Source organism: Lithobates pipiens, unplaced genomic scaffold (genome assembly GCF_037356315.1).
Source record: "Lithobates pipiens isolate NorthernLeopardFrog02 unplaced genomic scaffold, aLitPip1_a1.2 Scaffold_19, whole genome shotgun sequence".
Lineage (NCBI taxonomy): Eukaryota > Metazoa > Chordata > Amphibia > Anura > Ranidae > Lithobates > Lithobates pipiens.
In genome coordinates, this window is record NW_027507764.1 from 414,908,367 (window position 1) to 414,924,921 (window position 16,555).

General features: G+C 43.9%; 1 protein-coding gene across 3 annotated transcripts in view; it reads right to left on the bottom strand.

Annotated features, from left to right (window-relative positions):
• Window positions 1–16,555, bottom strand: part of SMCHD1 (structural maintenance of chromosomes flexible hinge domain containing 1) — a 621,656-nt gene that overhangs the window by 467,639 nt on the left and 137,462 nt on the right. For all 3 annotated transcript variants that reach the window (XM_077492529.1, XM_077492527.1, XM_077492528.1), the window contains exons 6-7: window positions 16,089–16,203; window positions 15,211–15,330 (exon numbers count right to left, since the gene is read on the bottom strand). In XM_077492529.1, coding sequence (XP_077348655.1) covers window positions 15,211–15,330; window positions 16,089–16,203 — 235 coding nt within the window. The remainder of the gene's footprint in view (window positions 1–15,210; window positions 15,331–16,088; window positions 16,204–16,555) is intronic.

Consider the following 16,555-nt stretch of genomic DNA (forward strand, 5'->3'; position numbering starts at 1 on the left):
GGGCTATTTAAGGCAAACGCCAGGAGCCCAACAGGTGGTAACTCCTCACATGTCTCCAGGACTAGGTAGTAATGGCAGAAAGGTGTGGTCATTGAGGTTGACGTTTTCAGGTATTTGTACTTTGGATGTGGTTTTACATCTCAACGTTGCTGTAAGTAATAGCAACAGTAGTTATTAATTTTTATTTTATTTTTTATTTAGAGAAAGGGGGGAAGAAGGGGAAAAAACTTAGTTTGTTTTTCTGCCTTAGGTTTTTCCCTGTTTCCTGGTGATTGAGGGCTCAGTTGCATTTACACCTGGGCCATGTGACATGTTGAAGGAAGTTTTTTGTACATCTATCGTTGAGTCTTTTTGACTCCTTGGCTTTTTTGTGCAGTGGTTATTCAACAGATGATCCTTCCTTTTTGAGTTGTTTGACGAGGGAGAGAGAATCGCTTCCCTGATTTAAAGGGTGAACATGTAAGTGGTCCAATGTTGATGTTATTTATGTAAACGGTGGAATATAAATATTTGTTTTTCATTTTTATTTCTCAATTCTGTTACATAGTTAGTCAGTTACATAGTTAGTCAGGTTGAAAAAAGACACAAGTCCATCCAGTTCAACCAAAAAAAATAAAATAAAAATAAATAAAATATACTATACATATACACATACATACATATATACATATATATACACACATACATATACCAGCCCATATACCCAATTCTATACCCACAGTTGATCCAGGGGAAGGCAAAAAACCCCAGCAGAGCATGATCCAATTTGCTAAAGCAGGGGAAAAAATTCCTTCCTGATCCCCCGAGAGGCAATCGGATTTTCCCCGGATCAACTTTACCTATAAATTTTAGTACCCAGTTATATTACGTACACTTAGGAAATAATCCAGGCCTTTCTTAAAGCAATCCATTGAGCTGGCCATAACCACCTCTGCAGGGAGTCTATTCCACATTTTCACAGCTCTTACTGTGAAGAAACCTTTACGTATTTGGAGATGAAATCTCTTCTCCTCTAGACGTAAAGAGTGCCCCCTTGTCCTCTTTGTTGACTTTAAAGTGAATAACTCGACACCATGTTCCCTATATGGACCCCTTATATATTTGTACATGTTGATCAAATCCCCCCTTAATCTCCTCTTATCAAGAGTGAATAAATTCAGTTCCTCTAACCTTTCCTCATAGCTGAGTTGCTCCATGCCTCTTATCAGTTTGGTTGCCCTTCTCTGCACTTTCTCTAGTTCCCCGATATCCTTTTTGAGAACTGGTGCCCAAAACTGAACGGCATATTCCAGATGCTTAAGATGTTATACTTATTGTATATTATATGTTTTCAGAGAGTGGCTTCCCTGAAGAAGAAATTATATATATATGCACTTTTCGAAATGCATTGGAATAGCCGCTCATCTGTTCTTATATATTTAATGTATACTGCATTGTCCAATATGGATTGTATGAATATATAATTATGTGGTATTATTGATTTTATACATATACATACACATATTTTTGTCTAAATAATAAAAATTTATTTTTTTATATAAGAATTATTATTTTTTGTTTAATTTTGGTTTATATTGCCTTTAAAATCCCATTTGCATTGAGGTATCAATTTGGTCAGGCTTCAAGAAAATGGCCGCCGAACGTCCAGTATAAAAGGACATAATCATAGGGAAAAGGCCGCCAGACTACAGGAAAATGGAGACAGAGCATGCTGCTCCCTGGTCACACCAAAAATGGCAGCCAAGCACTGTATACCACGAGGGACAGTGAAAAAAAAAAGGCAGAGAAATGGCGGTGAAACAGCGCTACAGCGATCAACAGACACAGCCTCCAGACACCTCAGGGGAGAGGTTTACACACATCCAGGGCAAAGCTATCCAGCGCAGTCCCCCCCCAGGTGAGAGCCCCCCTGAAAAACCCCTAAGGCACACACACTGCTCAGCAGACCATGCAGCATCATTCCTCACAGGGAAGGGAGGGAGATAGGGACAGGGAGAGAAGAGATGGAGGCGAGGGACCCCCGAATCGACCTCCCAGGGAATGCCCAGTTGCTCAGCCCCACCGAGGCAGGGAGAGCTGTACTTGCCAGTCCTGAAGAGCTGGGAGACATTCCATCACAAACCCACTCTCCGATCAGTACGGGGTGGCTGCTGGCCTGGCACACTGTGACGCAGACATCAGTAGCCCGGTCATATATGTGCCCCGGAGCATTATGCTCACCGGTCACCCCTGGAGCTGGGGGCATGTCGTGGTTGACCCAGCGCAGAGCTCTGGCCTGTACACGCTCGCTGGCCAGGCTGGGGAGACTACAAGGATAAGGGTATCCAGCCTGTCACACAGCCGGCTGATGATAGCAGATCACAGGATCGTTAACCTTGTGCAAAAAGCAAAACTTATGCAGAAAAAAAACACGGACCAATGGGCCCGTAAGGTTCCTAGGTCCTTCTCCTTCACTAGGCAGAAAAAAAACTGAGGCTGCAGTAGCAGGCTGAGGGGTTGTTACCTAAGGGACTGCCCCTTGGGTGGAACTAGAAAGTTCTAGTTTTATGATCATGTTAACATGTTATGCCTAGTCCTCTCCTGAAGGTGGCGTAACAACCCAATAGTCTAAGAAAGGAGCTGTGTCAGTAAGTGAACGTAAGAGAAATAAAAGTTTTGGTTTTGTTTCTGTTATAAAATTTTATGAATAAGTTTTCTCTTTCACTCACCGATGAGGTGGCACCAATGAGTGGGCAGTGACGGGCACCGACAATGGGCACTGATAGGCGGCACTGATATGCAGCACTGATTGGCATTGATAGGTGGCACTGGTGGGCACTGATTGCTGCCACTGAAAGGATGAAAAGATGGGTACTTATGGGTGGCACTGATAGGCGGCACTGCTGGGCATTGATACATGGAATGGATGGGCATTCATGGGGGCACTGGCAGTGCCTGGGCACAGATGTGCATTTCCCTGGGGGTTTGGGGGGCATACCTGGTCGAGTGTGGTGGCATCCCTGGTGGTCCTGGGCAGGATCGGGGGGGGGGGGGGCTGCGCTGATAAACAATCAGCACAGATCCCACGTCAGGAGAGCCGCTGATCGGCTCTCCTCTATTTGCGTCAGAAACTGATCTCAGGCTCTCCCTATTTACATTATGAACAGCCATGATTGGACACGGCTGATCACGTGGTAAACAGTCACCGTCAGAGACTCTCTACCTAGATCGGTGTTGAGGGGTGTCAGCCTGACACAACGCAAAAACGATTTCTGTGATGCGAGCCCCCGGGGGCACAGTCAGGATATTGAAACCATTGTGCCGCTGTAAATCTGCTATATGGCAGGCGGCAAGTAGTTAAAGTGGACGTAAACCCAATTCCTGGGCACATATCTGTAGCGTTTTCTTATCTTTCTTCAAACCACTATGTCCCGTGGCTTTGTCCTGCTCCGTTCTTCTGTTATCAGCATAACTTTTGACAAGTTCTGCAACATATGTGATAAAACCAGCATGAATTGTGTCAGGGCGGGTGCTATAAATAGGTTAACAGTAAGCTGCTTTACTCACAGCACAGCTCTGAAAGTCTCTGCCTATCTGGAGGGGGGGGGGGGGTGCCTTTCCTCCAATCAGCTGTCTTCCAGTGTAATCCAAGCCTTCTCTCACAGTGAAGAATGAAGAAATGAAAATTCTAACACAATCTGCACTTTCTAAACAGTATACAAAGCTGTATATCTGCTGTCTTCATGTAAAACTTATGTAGGAGGATCTGTTTTACTATTATTATTCACGATTTATATAACGCCAACAGTTTACGCAGCGCTTTACAATGTATAGGGGGGACAACACAATTACAGTACAATACAAAAGGTTCAGGAGGGCCCTGCTCGTAGAGCTTACATTCTGAAGGGAGGGGGTAATAGCTGCAGAGAATGATTTGATGGGGGTGGCTCACGGACTGTTAGGTGGGTGTGGGATAGGTTTCCCTGAATAAATGAGTTTTCAGGGAACTCCTAAAGGTGGACAGGGTAGGGGCTGATCGGACAGACTGGGGCAGGGAGTTCCAGAGGATGGGATAGGTTTTATCTCTGTGTATCATCTAAAGCTGTTCACTTCACTGTCTATATGTGAGGGTTTACATCCACTTTAACACCGATACAACAGCCCAACTCTGGGCAAATAATTATCCCTTGCAGTGGGGATGAACTAGATAAAAATAAATAAAACAAATGCTGTGTACTAGGCTCCCTTAATGAATGAAAAAAGAAAACAGGCTTTTATTCACCGTAAAATCCTTAAATCCTTTTCTTGGAGTCTAGAGAGACACAGGTCCCACAATGTGTGTATGATCAAGCTCTTGGTACTGCTTTGCTAATAAAATGAGGCATGCAGGTAGTAAGAGGTTTATCCCATGGATGAACTACAGTTTTTTTTTGTTTTTTTGTTTTTTTTGCCAGTAGCAAATCCTCCTGTAAATGGAGGTATAACCTTAAAATTTAAGACGTCTTGCATACCACAATGGACACAAAAAAAAAAAAAAGGACTTGACAGTGAATATAAAAAAATAGGATTTTTATAACAGCTTACCTGTAGAATCTTTTTCTTTTTAGGACATCACGGGACACAAGCCATAATAGTTACTATGTGGGTTATAGGCCACCTTCAGGTGATGGAAATGCCCTAAATTAAAAAGTGCACTCCCTATATAACCCCTCCCTTTGATGGGAGTACCTCAGTTTTGTAGCAAAGCAATACAAGTGTATACCAAAGTAGGACCTCTGTGTCCTGTGATGTACTTCAAAGAAAAGGAAGTTACAGGTGAGCTGTTATAAAAATCCTATTTTCTTATCACATATCACAGGAAACAAAGCCATAGTAGTTACTATGTGGGATGTCCCATAGAAATGCCAACTGAAAGGAGGGAGACACAACAAAGTATGGCATCAAGAGACTAGAGGACTTATACTGCAGCACACTGCGCCCAAAGGTGATATCCTCGTGATCTTTTAAATCTACTTGACAGAATCTTGTAAATATATGGACTGAAGATCAAGTTGCGCCCTTGTAGATCTGAGCCATGGATGCTTGGTGATGCACTGCCCAAGAAGCATTAACAGCCCTGGAGAAGTGCACTTTAATATGAAAAGGATGAATTTTCCTCTTTAAACCATAAGCTTGAACAATCACTTGACAAATCCATTTAGAAATAGTAGATTTCTACGCTGCCTGTCTTCTTTTAGGAGTGTCTGGCAACACAAACAAAACATCCGTTTTATGAATCTGAGCAGACACTTTCAATAGACTTTGACTGCTCTCACCACATTAAAAGAATGTAGTGACCTTTCTTCCACAGAATAAGGTTCTGGAAAAAAATTAATACAGAACAATAATAATTAATAAAATTAACAATAAAAATTAATACAGAACAAATGGTTTAAATGAAAAATCGATACTACCTTCGGTAGGAATTCAGGATGAATAAACCAATATGGCTCTTTACAAGAAAGAGCAGCCAACTCTGTTACTCTTCCTGCAGAAGATATGGCAACAAAGAAATTTGTCCTTGTCAAGAGGACCAAGGGAATATCTTGTATTGTCTCAAAAGGCTGCTCCTGTAAAGCCAACAGAACTAAATTTAAGTCCCAACAGTTCAGGGGTGACCCAACTGGAGGATTGATCCACGTTACCCCGCTGAAAAAAGTTACGAACTAGAGAGTATGAAGCAAGTGGTCATTGAAAAAACACTGATAAAGCTGACATCGGATAGTACTCAAGGCCAGCTTCATTTCTAATCCTATCTGTAAGAATTCAAGGATCCTACCTATGACATATTTCCTGGGGTGCCAAACCGTGAATTCACACCAGGAGACATATGCCTTCCAGAGTCTATAGTATATGACTCTGGAGGCCGGCTTCCTAGCATTAACCAAAGTAGAAATTACTGAAGCCAACGGCCCACAATCTTTTAGAATGTGGGTCTCAATAGCCAAAACCGCTAAAGTTAGCGTTTGGCAGGTAGGAAGGAATACCGGACCTTGCAAGAGAAAGTCTGGTCATAGCAGTAGGGTCCAAGGACCCCTTACCGCAATTTGTACAAATTTCGGCAAACCAAGATCTCCTGGGCCACAAGAATCACCTCCTTCCCATTTTGTGCATAGATCAGTGAAAAACTGATCCCACGGAAAAAAACAAGGCAACGGTTCCGTATGCCACCGGATCCCTTGTCCTTGACACAAAGTTGTCGATCTTATTGTTGAACCTGGACGCAAACAGATCCACGTCCGAAACTCCCCATTTTTGGCATATTGACAGAAGACATCGAGGTGAAGGGACTATTCTCCTGGGAACAATTGTTGGGGACTCAAGTAGTCCGTCTGCCAATTCTCTATCGCTGGAATGAAAATTGCCAATAGGCAAGGAATGTTGTTCTCCCAAGATAGAATATGATTCACCTCTCTCTGGGCTGCATGACTTTTCATGCCCTCTAGTGAATGAAATAGGCCACAGCTGTGGCACTGTCGTATTGGAACCTGACAAGACAATTGCATAGTCTGAGAGTCCAGGCCCGCAGGATCAGGAGTACTGCCCCAATCTCTATAATATTGATGGGCAAGGTTATCTCTGATTTAGATCATTTGCCTTGGACAGACGTTTCTTCCAGGGCTTCTCCCCAGCCCAGAAGGCTGGCATCTGTTGTTACCACTTTCCAGGTAACTGGTAGAAAGGATGTGAGCTTTCTGAAGATTCTTGGATATCAACCACCAATTGAAGCACTTCAGGGTATAAACGTATAGGGAAGTCCAGAGCTTCGACCTTCTTGTTCCAAGTTGACAGGAAACTGTGCATAAGAAATGGCCTTGAAAGAAGCCACCATCTTTCCCAACAATTTCATGCAAAGTCGAATAGAAAGATTTGTCTTTGTTTTGATCAACAGAATCAGTTCCCTTATGGAACTGATCCTTTTCCTGGGGAAAAAACACCCTCTTCTGAGCTGTATCTATGATCAGCCCCAAGTACTGAAATCTCCCCGATGGTTTTGAGGAGGATTTTTCTAGGTTGAGAATCCAACCTAGGTATTTCAGGTAGCTGACTGCGGTGACCAAACTTTGGTTTTAAGCAGGCTACCGATTGATCTATGAAGAGTAGATTGTCTAAGTAGGCTAGTATCATTATACCTTGAGCCCTTAACCTGGCTAAAGGAGGAACCGTGACCTCTAAACACTCGAGGTGCAGTAGCTAGACCGAACTGAAATAGCTTTTCTACCTCGAAGCGTAGACATTTCTGGTGAGCGGGGAAAATCGACACATGGAGAAAAGCATCCTTGATGTCGACTGACGCCAGAAGTTCTCACCCTTGTAGGATGGGGACTATTGATCGGATTGACTCCCTGCGAAAAGAATAGATATTCAAAAAACCGGCTTACATCTTTGAGATCTAAAATGGGTCTGACATCCCCGTTTGCTTTTGGAGCCGTGAAAAGGATTGAACAAAAACGTTAATCCTTGCTCTTCCAAGGGGAACACCGATATCACTCTTCGAGCCAAGAGATGATCCAAAGTTAGAGACTTCTTATTTCACTGGATCTCTGGGAATGGCTGAACTCAGAAAAACGAGGAGACGGGAACCCTCAGAACTCTAGTTTGTAAACTAGAGAAAATTGAGGAAGCCATACATCTGTCTTGATATTGTTCCTGCCAGACCTTTGAAAACCGTAGAAGCCTTCCCCCAACTCGAGCGAGCGGGGGTGCCCCTTCAAAAAGAGGCTTCAAGTATCTTTTTTTGTGGGCTTCCTCCCCCAGTTCCTCTTTTAGCCCTGGCACTGATTCTGAGGTTTACCGCTTGAACCTGACAGTGGAGGCCGTCCTGACTGCCTGGAAGCTGATGCCCCTGGCACCGGAGAAGGACATTTTAAAGGAAAAATGGTTAACTTCTTTTTAAACCGGTAAAAAGGAACCTTTCCCATTAGAAATTCATTTGATATACTTATCAAGATCGTCCCCAAATAACTGTTTACCATCAATGGGAAACTGGCCAAGAGCTTTTGCATGGTGCTTTGGCTGACCAACATTTCAACCTTAGGATTCTTTGCATATGTACCAGCCCTAGCATGAGCCGTGAGGCCTGGAGAATAGAATCTTTCATAGCGTCTACTGTAAAACACAACGCTTCTGTTATCCAGGCCAAATCTTGGGCTTGCTGATCAGGAACAATCTTGAATACCTCCATAAACTGGTCCTTTAAGGACTGAGATACCATGATCGCAGGCTGAACCTGTGAGCGAAAAAATAGCTTTAAAAAAAAAAAAAAAAAAAAAAAAAAGGAACTCCAACTTCTTATCTGTTGGATCTTTAAAATATCAGCATTGTCTACTGGACAAGTCAGTTTTTTGTTTACAGAGGGTATAGCACCGTCAACTGCTGGAAATCCCCATTTCTTATAGAACTCTTCCTCCATAAGAAAAAGTATTGAAAACCGGAGTTAGACTTACCAGTAACTCATTTTCAAGGAGTGTTCCAGGACAGCCTCCGAGACATAGGGCTCTTCCCTCCGCCACAATAAACACATTCACACAAATGGTTCAAAAGGAGGTCCCCTCCAGGCCTTCCCCTTCAGGTTTGCGCATGAACAGCCGGAAGGCTCTGAAAGACATAACACACTGGCATAACATTAGTATATCCCCTTTTGCACCAGCTATCAAACTCTGGGTGGGAAACCAGGCTGTCCTGGAAGACTCCTAGAAAAAGTTACCGGTAAGTCTAAATTCGGTTTTCTCTTATCGTCTTCCAGGACAGCCTCTGAGATAAGCAAGAAATGTACTCTGTTGGGGCGGGACCACTGCCTGGAGGACCTTTCTCCCAAATGCCTGATCTTTATCAGCAAGCAGGTCCAGGTAATGCGTTGCAAACATGGAGTAGCTGGACCATGTTGATACTCTGCAGATCTCCTCTGGAGTGCCACCAGCTTTCTCTGCCCATGAAGCTGAAAACACCCTAGTCGAATGTGCCTTAACTAGAGGCGCTTGCCTCCCTGCCAACCTGTATGCCTCTAAAACGGACATCCTAATCCATCTGGCGATGGTGGATTTTGGTGCCTTAAATCCTTTGAGTGACCCCGTAAAATTCACAAAGATTCTGTCTCCCTAAAGTCTTTGCTGACATCTAAACCAAAAGGCTATGCCTGACGTCAACTAAACTGAATTCTCCTTCCTCATCACCTGAATTCTATTAAAAGTGGAAGAAACTTTGTGGAGGAAACTAGGATCCCTTTTAAGCACAACCCTATCCTCTAAAATCAACAGAAAAGGCTTTCTAATCAAGAGCGCCTGCAACTCACTCACTTTTCTGGCTGAGGTGATTGCCATCAAAAAGGCGGTCTTTAAAACTACCCATTTAACATCAGATTTTTCCAGAGGTTCGAAGGGACTCTTTGTAAGTGCACTAAGTACCAAGGATAGATCCCAAGAAGGGCAGGCTTTGACCTTCACTGGCCTGGACAAGGCTTTAAAAGAAACTCTTTACAAAATGATCTTGCTGCAGGGGGACCTTAAGAAAAACGCTCGAGGCAGCAGCCTGTACCTTCAGGGTGCTGACAGAAAGCCTTAATTCCACTCCTGCCTGGAAGAAGTCCAGCACTCCTGGAATTCCTGGTTCTTCCTGCCCCTGTTCTGCTAACCAGGAATTGAACCTCTTCCACACCTTGGTGTAAATATCCCTGGTCACTGGCAGGGAGATGAACTGAGCAACTTTCTTGTTGCTTTCTGAGGCGAACAGATCTACTTCTAGTATGCCTCAGGTCCTCACAACCTGCTCAAACACTTCCTGGTTGAGTGACCATTCATTCTTCCATCCATTCTTACTTGAAGGTGCTGCCCCTTTATTCTTTGTTGGAAGGCTTCTATCGCCTTCTACACTGCCAGTAATTCCCTCCGATTTAAGGTATGTCTGGCTTCCACCTGAGACCAGGATCCCTGAGCCAGATCCTTTTCCAGGTGTGTTCCCCAGCCGAAAGAGCTGGCGTCCATTGTCACCACCAGAGCTGTTGGTCTGAACCACAATAGACCCTTGTCCAACTTGAGATTGGTTCGCCACCACCACAGTGTCCTTTTGACTCTGGTGGATATAGGCCTAGGTTGATCCAAACCCTGCTGACTGCCATCCCAGCACTGCAGGAGAGTCTGCAACAGGCGCTGATGGAACCTTGCACAAGGCACTGCTGGAAAACAGGATGTCATTAACCCTATCACTCTCATGAAATCCCTGACCTGGGCTTCCTGATTGATCTGAAGCTGCACTACTGCTAGACCTACTTTCTCTATCTTTTCTGAGGAACACCTTCCTCTCTACTGAAGATATTCTGTAACCCAGGTACAGTACTTCCTGGGTTGGGATCATCTGGGATTTGTCCAGATTGATCAACCAAGAGAACGCAGGAAGTGTTGTGCCTCCTGTAGATATACTTCTAGCTGCTGGAAAAACTGGGCGACAAACAGAAGATCGTCCAGATATGAGATTACTGTAATGGCCCTGACGCGCAGTAGAGCTAGGGCTTCTGCCAGGACCTTCGTAAAAATCCTGAGAGAGGATGCTAGGCCAAACGGTAGTGCCCTGAATTGGAAGTGGAGAATTTACGAGTTCACCCTGACTGCCAGTCTGAGGAATTTCTGGAATTCCCGATGTATTGGCACATGCAAATATGCGTCCCTGAGGTCGATCGTCGCCATATAGCAATCGGGAAACAGGAGGTTCTTTATCATGAAAATAGACTCCATCCTGAAACGCTTGTACCTGATAAACCTGTTCAGGGGCCGGAAATTATCAACCTGAACTTGCCTGACTGCTTTCGAACTACAAACACATGGGAATATACTCCCTGTCCGCGTTCCGCATCTGGTACTCAGCTGATGACCTGTTGATCCAACAACTCTCCCAACAGTAAACTCAGAGCTTCTGCCTTCTCCCGGTCTCTGGGTAACTGGGTTACTAAAAAGGTAGGTGGGAGAATGGCATTGAACTCCAACTTGTAGCCATTTTCTATTATTTTTAATATAAACGAACTTGAAGTTGCGTTGGTCCATTATGGGAGGAAATCCCCCAACCTTCCTCCCACCGGAACACAAGAGTCACTGGGGCTTTGGGGTGGTTTGAGGAGGATTGAATAGTATTCCTCCTCTGCCACATCCCTTGTGACCCGTCCAGTGTTTTTTAGGCCGACTCGCTCTCTCCTGCTGGATTTGCTGCCTAAACCCTCGAAAAAAATGTCTGCCCTCAGGCTTCTTCTTGTTCTCTGGAAAGGAATTCTTCTTGTCCTGGGTACGCTCCAGGGCCTCCTGGAGCCCAGGACCAAAAAGGTGATCGCCTGAGAAAGGTAATCCACAAAGCCTGAGTTTTGATGCTGCATCCCCCGACCAGGCTTTCAACCATATGGCCCTTCTAGTGGCATTAACCAAGGCTGCAGACTTGGCCGCTAGCTTTACCGACTCCGCAGAAGCATTGGCTAGGAACCCAACTGCTTTAAATAATAAAGGAAAGTATTTTAGCAGCTGCTTTCGGGACGTGCATGCAGAAATGTGAGACTGCAACTGAGTTATCCAACATTCTAAATTTCTAGCCAGACAGGTAGCTGCAAGAGCTGGTTTAAGCGCAAGAGAGGAGGCATCCCAAGCCCTCTTTAGCATCACCCCTTTTGTCCATGGGGTCCTTAAGGGATCCCAGATCGTCGAAGGCCAAATCAGTCTTTTTGGAAACATTTGTTAGCTGTGCATCCAACTTAGGAACCTTGTTCCAAGGCTGGGCCGCATCTTTTTCAAAAGGAAATCTACGTTTGAGACTGCCTGAAAAGAATTGTCTCCTTTCAGGGTGCTGCCACTCCAGCAAGATCGCTTCTACTAGAGACTTGTGCACAGGGAAAACACAGGACTTTTGGGCAGAGACCCCCTGATACATAAGGTCATGCTTAGAAAGCTGTACCAACTCCTCTCCGATCTTTAGGGTGTCATATCTCCACAATGTCAATCTGTACCTGGACCCTCTCTCTGGAGCAATCTTCCTCCTCTTCAGTATCAACCCTGAGTCTACTTGAGAAAAGGCGAGCGATCTGGGCTCCCTCTCCCTATGTTAATTATCCTCCTGACTGGGCTCAGACATGGAGGGCAAATGTGCCGCTCTAGATAAGGGCACAGAGGGACCCTGCATCCTATCCGTCATTCCTCAAAATGATTTAAAAGCGCATGCAATTTCGTCTTTTACTGACGTAAGGATCTTATGTCATGGAGTCATCCTTAGTTAAATTATTGACACATTCAGGGCAAAGCGGTTTCTCCCAATTGGGACAGAGTTTTGTCCCACAAACAGCACAGTTTCTCCTGGGAGGCTGTATCTGTGCTCAGGGGGAAGGAGAAAAGTGCCTAGTCCTTCAGCTGTGGTTCCCCACCCAGGGAATGGCTTTGATCCCAAGGACCTTACCCCCTCCCACAGCAAGCCATGGTCAACCCTCACCGCGCCTACCTTAGAGGTGCTGGTGACAGAAGAACCAGTCAACCTCCTGAACTGCAGCAGTGCCCTCCATGGCTCCTTAGTGTTGTCACAGCCTCTGCTGGATCTACACAGGCTCCGGACGCCCAGCAAGCCACACGCTGCGCCTGGAGACCGGAACTTTGTCTCCTGGCGCCCCCTGATGATGCGGTTCCGCTGGAAGCTGTATCAATTCCATTCGTTGGAATGCAGATGCCCCTCCTCAGACACACGCACATTCATTGCTATACCCGGAACGATCAGGCAGCATGCATCCCTGCGACGGGCGCGTCAACGGCAAGCCTCAGGTGGACAACGGTCAGTCTGTGCAGCGAAATGGAGGTAGGGGACCCGCCGCTCTTCAGGGGTCTAACTCTCCCCCAGTTTAAAGGCAGCAGTGTACAAGCAGCCCTCTCTTCACTGCTCTAGACAGAGGGGCGCTTTGGGCAGAGGAGAAGGTACTTCAGAGGCTCCTCCAGGACAGTCCTGGGACAAGGAGTTCCCCAGGTTCCTCACATACTTCCTTCCCGTCCAGCAGGAAACACAAAAACAGAAGGGGAAGGCCTGGAGGACCTCCTTTTAACCATTTGGATGAATGTGTTTCTTGTCCTGGGGGGACTTTTTTTTTTTTTTTTTGGAGGAAAAAAGAAAAACTGTTCATCTGGGTGCTCCCACTCAGAGTACATAAGCTTTTTTAAGCCATGTATGGATAGGAAAAGCATGAACAAATTGAGGAGGCTTTAGTGAACCCAAACTAGAAGAGGGCTCATTGATTGCCTGTGCTTATCGGCAGTAAAAATGTGGAGCAGACCAATTCAGTGAGAGACTGTACCGATCGTCATGTCTCGCCCCTTGTTCCTCAGCATGAGGGTCCTGGGCAATGGACGGGGACCTGTTATGTTTAGTCCCACTATCGGAAGTGATTAAAGCATTAATATTTTTTCTCCAAACTTAAAATGGTTGGAGAAAACCCCTCCTTAGTAATATACAGGGGCTGAAGTGTTAAGAGAAGCTCTAAGAGGAGGATGCCATCTTTATTGAGATGGTTCTAGGCTTCTGTGTGACTGTAGAAGTCTCACAAGAGCCCCTTATGAGGTGTTTTTACCCCCTTTTCTGACCATAGCTCGATGCACAAAGCAGAGGTACTACCAGAGGAACGCATACACTTGCTTGAGCAATAGTTCAGCTCCGTTGCTGCTATTAATGCCCAGCCTGATGCAGCAGTAAATGTGTCAAAGGAATGCCTGTGTCACCAAACCTTTTATAGGCCACCTTTGCTCTTGCGTCCCTCCGCAGCCAGCAACAATGGTGTCTATTAAAACACTCCTTCCCACACTGGGTGTTGGAGGACACCAACGTGCACTAAGTCCCCCCCCCCCCGGACACAATGTGGGCTCCTGAGAAGCATGAGATGGTAAGTGCTCTATACAGCCCCCAGTGGTGACACATGGGTATGACAAGAAAATTTGGAAAATTTCTTAGAAAAACTTCACTTACCTTTCCCGCCGCAGGGTTTTTTGTGGTAAACCAACAGACTCAATCTTCACCCTTCACGGTGTGTTCCATTAAACCTTCAGGAGCTGGGGATCCTCGGGAAATCCACAATCCTGGACCTGTAATAATAGCACCACCGCCAGAAAAACTTTATGGCCTTAATACCAAAAAGTACAGGATCCCGGGGTCCAGCTCTCTAAAAAGAGAAGCGTTACAGGCAAGACCTTGTTTCTTCAGATACAAGGCCCAGGAACCATTCAATTCAGTCTAAAAGACACTTTGAATGGATCTGACAACATGGCTATCTCCAGCAAGGATTGCTCCAGTGGAGCTCAGTGCAGCCCATCTTTACTCGTGACCAACAACTTAGACACTGGTGAAAAAACTGAGGTACTCCCACCAGTGGGAGGGGTTATATAGGGAGTGCACTTTTTAATTTAGGGTGTGCCAGTGTCCATCGCCTGAAGGTGGCTTATAACCCACATAGTAACTACTATGGCTCTGTGTTCCGTGACGTACGATAAGTAATTCTATTTTTGGCTTTGGATACACTTAAATTCTTCCTGAAAGATATCTCTTGACATGCTACTATGCCTTCTGATTAAAGCTCCTGTATAGTAAAAACAAGCTGCTTTACTCACATGTGACGAAACGCGTCGGATTGAGCTAGGTTATGTGAGTGAAGATGCTTGTGTTTACTATACAGATGCTTTAATCATTGCGCAATTAAAGTTTTTTCTAATTAATTTCTATGCCAATGAGAAATATGATCATGAAACAGTGTCCATCAACAGCACATCATCATTCAGATTAATAAATTAGAATCACTACAGAATTGAGCGATAGTGATTTGTGGGGAAAGTTGTCATCAAACACTAAATCTAATTGCAGCAACAATTCTGAAACTGAGCAAATTTCTGTGTTTTTGATTTGATTACATTATTGAATAATTTTTATTATTATTTGTTATAATTATTTATTTATATTATAATTTACTGTATGATTTTGTGTTTCAATCTTTAACATACACAGATTTAAGTGAGTTATTCCTAAGAATTGAAGGCCTACAATATAAAATGTCAAATTTCCATGCAAAACATTGTACCGCTTTCAGCACCTAAAATCAAAAATAATCATACCACAAGGGAGGTTAAAGTTTACAAAAACTGTATAGTATATGAGTAATACTAACATTGTAAGCTACTATTCAAAATAATTTTTTTTTTTTACCTTTCTGTTTCTAATAAAGCTACTGTAGATAGATTCCTTATTTTTTTCTTTTTTCTCAAAATCTTCTTTGGAAAGCAAAAACTCGTGAACATCTTGTGAATCAGATTTCTTGGTTATAATCTTAACAAAAAAAAATTCAGATTAATATTTGCATCATACTAGACTACTTATGGGATCATGCACTATCTAACCTACAAACAATTTTTGAATAATCATTTAAAAAAAAGAAATACACAGGTTGAAAAACTTTTTTGTATAGGACATATATCTCACAGAGCTACATATCCTTGTGCAGAAATAAGGGCTCAAAGTGATTTCCTTCAAGCTCTACTTGTCACTTGCCAGTCATATTCATGCGCTGGGCGAAACTACACTTCCCAAGATTACCACCCATTGAATTCTCAAGGTTGAATGATTTCATTTTTTTTGTTGGGGGGGGGGGTGTTCAGGCAGGCATCAGTATCAGACTCAATTGTTTGATTAGTATATTCTGCTGATTCAAGTTCAAGGGCATGGATGGGTGATGACAATCTAGGGGATCTAACAGATTATAAACAAAGGGTCCACCCACTACAGGTAGCCTTGCAAAAACTAAAGAGAGAAGGGTAACAAGACCAGTTTACTCGGTACAAGGAGAGGCAGCAGAAGCTACTAGGCTATTAAAAGGGAACCCCTACACATGTTTCTTCCACTTAGGCTATATTTGTGTAGCCTGGTGTTCATTAATGACAGCTTTAATGTTGCTTGACAAAACTGTGGATGATTCTAGTGAATATATTTTACTCAGTGTGTGGCAGAATGCATCCATCTACTCTATGGTTAAAGCTTTAATTTTACATTACCATATACACAACATAAATAAGAGACGGCAAACTTACACGAGTAGACTGGCCAATAAAGAAAACAGCTTGCTTTCCTCCCACTCCAAAATAGGAAATATCACTGTTCAGACTGCGCATAACTGGAGGGGGACGGGTATAACTTTCTTCATCGCTTAAGAAAAATATAATAAAATTACTAGAACTGAATATTAAAAGAACATATGATTACTTTAGAATATAAATAAACTATACTACAGTGATGGTCAACCTTGACGCCCCAGATGTTTTGGAATTACAATTCCGATGATGCTCATGGACTCTGCAGTGTAGTTTGGCATCATGGAAAACGTAGTTACAAAACATCTGGGGTGTCAAGGTTCGCCATCACCGCTATACTAGAAATCAAATGAAAATATCCTTTACCATATAAATTTAACAAAATTACAGACTGGAAATTTTATATAGGTTGCAAATCTTGGGCCTCTGTGGTCAAGTTAACTACTCTGCTCCCATGCAGTAGTCAT